Source organism: Montipora foliosa, chromosome 9 (genome assembly GCF_036669935.1).
Source record: "Montipora foliosa isolate CH-2021 chromosome 9, ASM3666993v2, whole genome shotgun sequence".
Taxonomy (NCBI): Eukaryota; Metazoa; Cnidaria; class Anthozoa; order Scleractinia; family Acroporidae; genus Montipora; species Montipora foliosa.
In genome coordinates this window covers 9800896-9811870 of record NC_090877.1, presented here as the reverse complement: position 1 = coordinate 9811870, position 10975 = coordinate 9800896, and the positions used below count along the sequence as shown (strand labels likewise).

At 40.7% G+C, this 10975-nt stretch overlaps 1 protein-coding gene across 1 annotated transcript in view; it reads left to right on the top strand.

Annotated features, from left to right (window-relative positions):
* The window catches only part of LOC137971033 (atrial natriuretic peptide receptor 1-like), a 45592-nt gene extending 37605 nt beyond the window's left edge, over positions 1-7987 (top strand). The window contains exons 16-23 of the mRNA XM_068817749.1: positions 1324-1507; positions 1905-2045; positions 2399-2522; positions 2623-2691; positions 3403-3580; positions 3672-3770; positions 3879-3970; positions 4845-7987. Of these exons, the coding sequence (XP_068673850.1) occupies positions 1324-1507; positions 1905-2045; positions 2399-2522; positions 2623-2691; positions 3403-3580; positions 3672-3770; positions 3879-3970; positions 4845-5123 (1166 nt within the window). The 3' untranslated portion in view covers positions 5124-7987. The remainder of the gene's footprint in view (positions 1-1323; positions 1508-1904; positions 2046-2398; positions 2523-2622; positions 2692-3402; positions 3581-3671; positions 3771-3878; positions 3971-4844) is intronic.
* Positions 7988-10975: the final 2988 nt, after the last annotated feature.

The window sequence follows — 10975 nt, the reverse complement described above, 5'->3', positions numbered from 1 at the left end:
AAAGTTATGAAAACGAAATCATGAAAATGGCCAGTTGGGTCACAAAAATGTTAATGTGGAAGTAAAAAATTATATTACAGGACAAAAGTATCTTGCTTGTAAGGAGGGGGAAGCTCACTTTTTATTGGCTAATCGTGGTAGTCACATGTGAAAGATAAATCAATATCCTCACTGCGTACGGTCAAGATATGATTTTTTAGAAAAAGGAAAATCCTATAAAAATGTATATAATAAAAGTAAACTTAAAACAGTTTATAAATAAAGCTTACGTTTCCAGCCTTAGCCCTTCGTCAGAGCGAATCAACCTCGATCTGCCATTCGATTCGATCTGACTTCAGCTTTCCTATCGTCACACATCGGTCAAATTTTTTTCAAACTCGTTTGATTGGTCACTGAAGCCGCATTACACAGTCTCTTTGGAAAATAATCCTGTCAACTATTGGTTGCTGTTGCATAGATTACAGTTAACACCGGACGGAACCCACAGTTCAGGATTTAAAAACGGTAACGAGGAAGGGATACCTTTGTAAATGGCTAATCTTTGTTGTGTTTTCGGGTAGAAGCGACTAATCGTAGGTTCCCTCACACATTACTTGTCAGTGTTCCCAATGAATTGAATAGCACGTTTGAGAACCCAGACATGACGAAGAGTGTTCTTGTTTCTATGGGAGTGTGATGGATTCCACTCCTGTTAGAAGCACTCGGCTTTCTTCCGACAATGCCCGAGTTATCACCGAAAGCATTCATCGTCGAACGGCATGCGTTGCGCGCGTTTGTTTATGTTTTTATTCTGCTTGATGTGGCCACTCGGGAGAAAATAAGCTGCAATTGTGCCCTTTCCTACAAGCGAACGGAAGAAAAGTTGGCTTGAAGAATAGAAACGTATATTTCCAAGAAATAAAACAAAGCGCCGCTCTTATACTAATCAAAGATAATCGGGTTTACTCACCTCGCGCGATCAATCCCAAAGAAGCCGTTGAGAATATGCCTTATTTGTTGCGGCGAATTTTCGCTTAGAAGATGTTGGGCAAGTTTCTTGTAACGGTAAATGAAGAGATTTAGCACCGCATGATCGCATTCACGGCAAACGTTATGCTGAGATTTGCGTTTTGCCAAAAATCAAAGAAACTTGTGGGTTTGATCTTGTCTGTTTGCCACAGAGTGATATCGCCGAGTAAATTCTTGTAAGGGACGGAGGGCCACGTTAGAATAAGGCCGGGAACCTTTTTATGCCGAAGCTTTACTCTGTAAAAGAAGTGTCGTAAAGCAGCCACCTTTGTTGTCTGGCGCTCAAAGTTAAGGAAATACTTTCTGTTGCAACAGACATAATTCGGCGAGTGAAAGAAGGTGAATTCCCTCCATTTCGACCCACGGTTACAACTCTGGTAGCTGGTTTGGAGGAGATAAGGGAGCTCATGAAACAGTGCTGGGTAGAGAACCCGGATGACAGACCCGATTTCCACGAGATAAAGAAGATCATGCACAAGGTGCTCATCAACAACGGAATGTAAGTTGTCTCTTGATTTCGAATAGTTATCGGTTGCATACGGAGTGAAAAAACCCGAAATGTAGAGATTTTGCTTCACTTAGTTAGTTCGGTGTTGTCGACTCTCTGACTTCTTTGATTGTAAAAGTGAAGACTGGTTCTGAAACCAAAGGTGATATCGAGAAAAAAATTACAGTACTGGTCAAATGTAAGTTGACAGTCGACACTCAATACTCGATGATTTCGAGAATCGAGAACAGAAATTGGAGGACGAGTTCCATGTTTCGAGAACATGTTCGCGCGGAACATGTTCTCCTCCACAAATTTTCTTCGGATGTCGCTCAGATGGAAAAGAAAAACATTTCATTCAGCCGGCTGGAAATTTAACATCACAGGAATTTGGCTTTATGTTTAACAGGAAAACCAACATATTTGACAACATCGTGTACATGATGGAAAAATACGCTGACAACTTGGAGGAACTTGTGATGGAGAGAACTGGACAGTTGATTGAGGAAAAGAAGAAAACAGATGCGCTCCTCGAGAGAATGTTGCCAAGGCGAGTAACTCAAACTTACCGTGGGTAACCTAAGATAAATATTTAGTTGAAACTTGAATATCAGTGTTACAGAAAAATTTAGTTTAAACTGAGTAGGCGACTGTTCTGTCCAAGTGTGCTATTTTTTGTGGAGGCAATTAGTTTTTTTTAGTGCAATGAACCTATTTTAAAGGCAATTCGCATATTTGGCCTCCTTTTGAAAAGAGGACGATTGCCATAGAGTACTGAAAGACGTCCCATTCTCAGTACGAGCCAGTAAGTCGGTCATCATTATTACAATGATAATCTTGCGCAACCCGCAAGTAGCAGAGCTAATCGATCTGTTAACATGTGTTGCTTTGTACACGCTGTAGACCTGTCGCGGAGCAGCTAAAGAAAGGACAAACGGTCGAAGCGGAAAGTTTCCACGAGGTTTCCATCTACTTCAGTGACATTGTAGGATTCACTAGTTTGTCTTCGGGAAGCACACCAATGCAGGTACCAATCAACAGTGCTCAAATTGTTCATTTCTCTTTTGATAATATACACGAAATTTTTTTCAGAAAATGATAATGATTCCCTTGATCCTGTTTTGCAGGTTGTCACGCTCCTTAACGACCTCTACACGTTATTTGATGATATTATCCAGGAATATGACGTGTACAAAGTAAGAAACGCGTACAGTCCGAAAGGCCACATACCTTTTTGTAAAGTCGTAAATGGATTGAACCATGGGAGTCCTATCATAATTAAGTAAAGTACGATCGTTCGGGTGAGTTTAGTCCTGAGAAGGACTAGTTAAGATGACATTGACGTTTCGACGAACTGAGGGGAAGTTATCTTCTGTAAACATTGATTGGAAGCACCAATCACTGCTTGCAGCCTTCACAGCCAGTGACATGAAAGCTTAACGTACAGCCGACCATCAACGTCACGAATTCGTCGACCGATCACATCAACGACCAGAGTATCAATACCGGCGATCTACAGACGTGACTCTGAATATGATGTCCGCTCTGGATGTCGAAACATCAGTCATTGTAACCCAAAACGGTCCTTCCCAGGTCTAGACTCACCTGGAAGATCGTAAGGTAGTAGTTCACTTAGTTATACCTTTGTATAAAAATTTGAAAATTTGCTAAACAAAAATTTATCCACTGGAAACTATGGCTACAATTTTAGATTTATAAAAGGAAAAGGAAAGCGGCAACTTTATTTAAGTGTCTAGTCGTTCTAGCGCTGGAGCACTAATTGGGGACACTGTAAACTGAAATCAACGATTAACGAAAATCAAATGTTGTTTTTTTTCACAGCCATAACTTCTCAGTTTGGTTGGGTGAATCTTCTTGGAATAACGAAAAAACTTTTTTTCAATCAGGTGGAGACGATTGGTGACGCCTATATGGTGGTATCCGGTTTACCAATCAGAAATGGCCATGAGCATGCTGGTGAAATATCCCGGATGGCTCTGCATCTGGTAGAAGCTGTGAAGACAGACTTCAAAGTCCGCCATAAACCGGAACACCAGCTTAAACTTCGAGTTGGCCTTCACAGTGGTAAAACACTTTGTGTAGTTACGTTCTACCAAATGTGAGAAGACGAAATTTTGTCCTTCACTAACAAAATTATTCAATTCCTCTGTGGCAGGTCCCTGCGTGGCGGGTGTGGTTGGTAACACAATGCCGCGGTACTGTTTGTTTGGTGACACAGTCAATACTGCTTCAAGAATGGAGTCAAACGGAGAAGGTGGGATTGGGGAGAATTTTTCGACGTTACTTTTGCGTTGATCGCACATCTGAAACTCTGAACTGGAAAATCTAACGCTAACGGCATCTTTATGCTATTTTGTTCTAGCGCTACGCATTCACATCAGCGAAACAACCAAGGGGATTCTCGACGACCTCGGAGGCTTCGTTGTCGAAGAAAGAGGAGAGGTGTTTTTGAAAGTAAGTAACACCACGACAAGATGCCAAAGGAAGCAAGTACTCTACACTTTACTTTGGGTGATTTTCAGTTAAACGCTCCCTGAGCGTTTCCGATTTACTTAATACGACTGTGTACGTATTAAGAGAACGCGAACATTTGTTTCAACGACAACCTCGTTACCAACTGGCCCAAAAATAGAACATTGTGTTTTTTACGTAAAGCAGGATTGTCGAATATCCTGTACGTAGTATTGTTGTGAGTGGGTTTTTCTTAGAGACGCTATTTAAAGAAAATTTACAGGCATGGCTTCTTCATAATATCTTGTGAAGAAGTGTGTGTGATCACACGTAGCCTGTAGGAGACTGAATTTGATCCCTTCATAATAAATAGGACAAAGTTTTGGCCAATATTGATTAGACGACATTCAGTTTGAAATGACATCTCCTACCAGTTAGAGGTAATGCCGACCAAACGCTTAAGCGCTAGATCATTAATTTGTTTGTTCAAAATTAAAAAGCATTTTATCGTCTGATATTATTTTCTTGCTATGTAGTATTTTGCCTTTCTTTATATAGTTTGTTTTGTGTCTGTGTGTATCTCTTTCTGCACTCTATGGATTAGGACTTTTCTCGCTCTTTAGCATCTAGTTAGTGTCGTACCCTTTGCCGCTTGTTTTACTCCTCCCTGTTCTAACGTACGTGTAATATAGCTTAATCCCTGGGAATACACACAAATCAATCGTCCATCAATACGTCATGCAATCAGTAAGTCAATCAATCAATCAATCAATCAATCAATCGATCAATCAACCAGTCAATCGATTTCAAAAGTGTATTCGGGTAAATTAATTTATCTATAATCTGTGTTTGTTATACCTGTTTCTTCTACTTCCAGGGCAAAGGGACGTGGAAAACATACTGGTTGATTAGTGCTGTACCACGCCTCAGCAAAAAAGCCAACAAGCTTCTCCATCCGAATGGGCAACCTCTCATGAATTATCTTAACACCCCTGGCCATCATTTTGGTTCAAACAACTCCATCAATCTAAAACGAGCCGACTCCTTTCGTCGGTCTGCTGGGAAAACTGTTTCGCCAGTTCCTGTGAGGAAAAATTGTCTCAAAACGGTAGCGGATGATGAATCGGCTGCACTCCTTAACCAAACGCCCGTGTGAACGGAGCAAGGATTTTCCCTGCTGCTTTGTATTTTCGTCCCGTTGTGACGTTGTTAGGAAGAGGGGAAGGGATGGTAGGATATGCCCGAGATGAACGTCCCAATTCTCGCGATGCGTTCGGAAATCTTCGGAAATGCTCGTTTTTGGGTGAGATTCTTCTGATGTCAGCGTTTAATTGCATGTGGGAACTCTCCGATTGCTTGAAAAGAAAACTTGTCCTTGGAACTTGTCTTTACAGAAAGCTGTTTTGACAAGCTGCTTCGGACTGTTCAACTTGAATTTACGTATCACTGCAAATCTTTAAAGTCTATTGAAGACTCCTAAACTGCCATATTTGAATCAGTACGCGGTTCAACAGGTGTAATTACATTCATGATAAAACTGTAAAGCTTATAACGTAATTCATTCACTTTGTGGTGCACGTCGCAATGTTATCAGGCAGCTTAAGATCAACGACATCGACGTCGACGAAAACGTCTCCGAAATATATAGAGGATATTACATGGCCGCGTGCAGATACGAAATTCCTCTTCTCGTGTTGAAAAGTTATTATATAAACACCGATGAAACACTAAATCATTCACGAAAGGCATCCAAAGGCGCGGTTTTCAAATGTAACCATAGCAACAGTGATCTTTTCGCGTGTGAAAATAACATGTTATCTTCACGTGTGAAGATATCACGTTTTCGGGCGAAAGCTCACTTGGTATTTCATTGGTGTTTATATAATAAACCCTTCTCTATCGTAAATCTGTTGCGATTACTCCATCTTATTCACGTCGTACAATGCGGACAAAGCATTCTAAAAATAACTTGGACACAAGCGGTTTCAGGGTAGAAAATGAAAGGTCTACATTTGTGCGCGCGCGTTGTCGTCAAAACTTCAAATGCGTTCCGCACGTGCAGTACAATTATTTTTCCTCCTTTGACCAATGATATTAGGGAGCTTAAGCAACGACAACGGCAACGAGAACGTCAACTCAAAATATAAATTCACGTTGTTGTAATCACTTCGTGACTATTTCAACCTTTTTAATATGACAAGGGTGTGGTTCTTCCTCAAAAGTGACGCTGGTCGGAACGGCGCTTAATTTAGGGGAGAAAATGAAAATTTATTCTTAAGTGCTGACGTTCGTCATAAAACCTCAAATTTGGCTATTTCACGTTGTTTTGCAGACGACACCAAAGAAATGGACAAAAGTAAAAAACAAAGCTATTGTTTTTGTCCACTAAATATGCAAATTTGTGACGTTCTCGTTGCCGTCGCCGTTGTCGTTGCTTAAGCTCCCTTTTATTGTTTCGTGGCGTTGCCGTTTCCACAGCTGTCGTCGTTTCTTAAACTTGCCTATTACTTTGCAAGGGACTGGTGATATTAAATGTTAAGCTATTGTAACTGTAAATTATTAAGGTCAGGTTCAACACCACAATAATCGAGATGTGTAGATAAGCTATATTTGATGTTTATTTTTGGCTTTCAACTGAGTAGAAGTAAATATGTTGTTTTACTTAGTTTTCCCCTGTCTTTAAGGTAGTAGCTTAGAAATCTTTAAGGTAAATATTGAATCCTCGGCATGAAATGCCTCTAATTATATCTCGCTGTGATTGGTCAAATTAGAGTGCCGTATTTTACAGTTCAACTCTCTTGACTTTATTGTGCGCTTTGAAGCAGTAGCCTGCGTAGATGACGAGATACGCAGGAGGCAAATAGCAAGCGTCGAAGCCGTGCGGAGAGGCGCTGCCCGCCGCTACGCAGGCTAATCAAGCATGGCCCGGTTGTTCAAAAGCCGATTAACGCTAATCCCAGATTAAGAATTAACTAAGGAGTTTATTTCTCTACTCCCAAATGCTGCTCAACGCTGATATTCGGTGAGACTTTGCAATAGAAGCAGCCAATCTTGAAAAACAAAAATAAGCAAAAGAAACTTTCACAAAAAAGTTGAAAACATAAAACAGTACTTTATGCTAATCCTGGATTAAGTTAATCGGCTCTCGAACAACCGGGCCCAGCAGACTGGGTACAATAATCTTACGTTGTTTCTCGGTCTGTAGTGACTCGTTAACACCTTGTCCATTGTTTACTTCAAGAAGGGAATCTCTTTTGACGACTTTGTTTACATTTTGTGTAATTAATATACGAGCTTGCTCACAAGGTAAAACAACTTGTGACATTCTGTTAAATCTCAAAATTTAATCCTTTTAGCTCTGTTAACGAGCCACTTATTAGCCGTGAAAAACTGCTAAATTCTTGGATGGCTAAAGCGCTAAGCCTAGTGATCCCGTACATTCCTTGTAAAATTTCAAATTTTCAAAGCATCATTACTCAGAGATTATCTGGTGTATTACGTTCCATTTTTCGTAGATGGCTCATTTTGCAATGCAGCCACTTTCAATATTCAGTACTTAATTCTTGGCTGACTTGTGTTAATGAGGCAACAAATGTAAAAGATTCTCCTATTCAGGTAGTACGTATACTGTACAGCTTATAAACTTGATTGGATGTGTTGTAAGAAGTATTTAATACCATTAATTATTTAGACCACAGTCACTGTATAGTTCTATCATGTGAACGTGTTGGGCGAAGCTAAGTCAATAATTACATATTCGGGGATCTTTTGTACGTGGAGATGTAAAAAGTTTAGTACTAATGTCTGTCCTATGGCCATGCAACGGCAAGTTACTGCTTCTCTATAACCCCGGGAATTCTTTTACTTGCTCGATAGCTGAGACTGCCAAGCAAAAATGGAAACCTTAGTGTGCACCGCCTTTCCCTAAACGCGAAGTGTAATATGTTCATTCTCTTTTTTCTAGGAAAACTGCTAACGCTGCAAATAATTTTCGTTTTGTAATAAAATGAAATGGAACTATTTAGGTAGTACTGTACAGCTCATTGTGAGCTACAGCTATCGGAAACGTTTTCTAAAGAGATAAAGATAGAACATCGGTGGAAAACGCAAATGTGCATCCTGTGTTCCTTCCTGTCCATTACTGATATGAGGCTGGAACCGAAGTCAGAAGTAATGCCTTTTTTTCTGAAAATTTTGTGACATTGGAACAAGCTACAAAGTGATGCAGGACAGGCATTAAGAAATTTAGCGCTCAAGTGACTTGTAACCAAGACAATCTTGAGGATTTGATTTCACGTAACCAATTTTACCCTCAGTTAACCCTGTTTTTCTATCACTGCCAGGGATTTCCCTTGTTTCATATAGTTTTCAATTGCTGCGGTTTAAGATTGCCACTTAACCAACTTCGTTGAAGTTCACAGCCTTAGTGCTGCGGAAGACGCTTATTATAAACGGATCCCACTCAATACACCTTATTCCAAAATGGCCGCCATTTAAATATTTTTTTGTTTTTATTCAAATTAGCCCTTGATGCCTCGTTCTTAAGCTTAAAATTCAAAAGAATATTTTATCTTGAACGAGGCAACATGGGCCAATTTGTATCCGCATAAATCAGCGGCCATTTTGGAATAAGGAGTATAATGGTTTCCGTTTTGTGTTTCAAATTTAATCGACGAAAAAACGTCACTTCCTGTCATTTGTCATTGTAGTACTTACTGTGTAGTCACATTCAGAAGCACACGACCTTGAAGCGTGTAACTTGCAACTCTTTTCCTTGGAACAAAGCTGGAGATTTTAGGACACCTACTTTATGCCCAAATATGGACAAAAATAAGATCGAAGCTGCACGCGCGGGAAAATGCACTAGCTACGTTACATCCAAATAACGAAATTTTTAAACTCAAAAAACCCCAGCTCTGAACCAGAGTTAATCGCTTCAAGATCATTAGCTTCTGGTGACATTTTATTGTGTTCTGTAAGTAACGAGAATAAATCAGTGGTTATGAGAAGATTTGGAGTTTCACTAGTGTGGGCGCGAGAGTATTTCACAGATCCGCCATGTTTGATTTTTTCGAAGAATTTCTTTTCCCTTTCCAATTTCCTCGGAGTTTAAGATTCAAGATGACCGCCAAGCATTTCACACACAAGACTGGAGGAAGAAATTTCCTCGACCTCTGATTCAAAAAACTCAACGAGAAAGAAAGTACGTATACTCTGCAGAAATCATGAAAAGTCTTTACTGAGTATGCGCAAGCCGTTGCTTGGAGACCTTTTCAAACCCACGCCAAGTCTCGATCGCACTCTTGAACGCAATATTGATTTTCGTACTGAAGGCTCGATTTTGACCTTCGCCTTGTCAAAAATGTGATGCGCACGTTGCCTAAACCGATTTGACCGGAGTGATTAGCCCTGAAACTTGGGCTTGGGCGAGTTAAAAGACTTGATACGATTTCTGCAGAGCCTCTGTTGCTCGCCCTCTGACGAGTTTTAGAAAGGCTCTGCTCGCAGTGTGCCTCCGACTGGTCTCCCAGTCCTAATTGGCGCTCTGATCAACACCCATAGTCCATTTTGCATTCAGCCCTGATGAATACTTTCAGTAGTAATAATTAAATTATGCATTTATTAGAGCGAGTTTCAATCGAGTGTCGTAAAACCAAAACCAAAGTAATTACTCTGGCCACTTAAAAAGGACGGAGACAATCCAGTAAACCAATCAAAACTCGAAGTGATTACACGTAGCCGACACAAAGAGCGGGAAAATGTGCACGCGCAAGCCACGATTGGTTTTGAATTCACTTCTGATTGGTTGAAAACGCGGTGCGAGAACTTTGAACCAATCACTGAGTGAAGTAATAAAAAACCAAAGCAATTCGCTAATTACTAGTTCGACACTTAATTGAAAACCGCTCTATATTAGGTGGCCATGTTATGGCTTTGATCAAATATCGGCTCTCGCTCAAACATGCGCAAGCGTAAATGCTCAGGCTCTCCAATACCTAACCTACCGAAAAAATTAAGATGGATTGTTGTTTTTTTACGAGGAAGTGACATTTCAGTTGCTTCTACAGCCACAAAGGTAGCGTAAGAACCGTGCGTGTCTGGTGTTCTCGAGACGGAGGTGAGAGATGGTTTCATGCAGACTGAGACGCCTAAAATGCTCTGTTGTAAAGATGGCGGTTCACGAGTGAAATTGTGAAGGGGTTTAGGGCTCCAGGGCTCCAGGGCTCCGGGCAAAAAAAGGCAGGCAGGGCTCCATAACTATGGCCTAAGAATTAAAAACAACTACAAAGAAAAATGCAAAACAAAACAAAAAGAGCGAATTCCAATCAACTCCGGAAATCATCTTCTGTCCTCGTCCGAGCCGGCAAACCAATTTTTCTCCTCGTGCGAATTCAAGATGGCTTCCTCGACGGGAGAGATAGTAGAAACGTCAGCTGAGATGTCTGAAGATTCAAGGGAGTTGAGAGGCAGAAATGCTTGATTCAACAGCATGTATGTGTTAACAGGGGGCGGACAAGGTTTGCTATATATCGCTGGATGTTATGCGGTTTAAATGTGCCGACGAATTGACATCGATCACCGAGTTCAATTCGGAATTACCTAACCATGAATCATTGGTTTCTTCAACGAGGTTGCAAAACGCATTGGAATTTGAATTCGCCACAACGATCTCAATACACAGTCATACGAAGGAACCGCAGTTCCCGAACGTTCGTGTGTTCAAATATAACACTTAAGGTGAATGGATTATTTATTGAGAGTTTCTCAAGGACAGGAAACGACACGAATTAATTGGTGAGTGAATCAACACCGAATGCGCAAAATTTCAGAAAATTTTGTCCGAAGTAGGGCTTCGTCACGCCTATCCTACTAACGTCTGCTGAAACGAAAAACCACTTCCGTTCGTGGATTACGGACCAATCAGAGGCCGTTTTCCAGTTTTGACCAAACTCGTGTTGTGTGTTGCATTCAGTCGCAGCATGTGATTGGCTATGCACAACACAAATA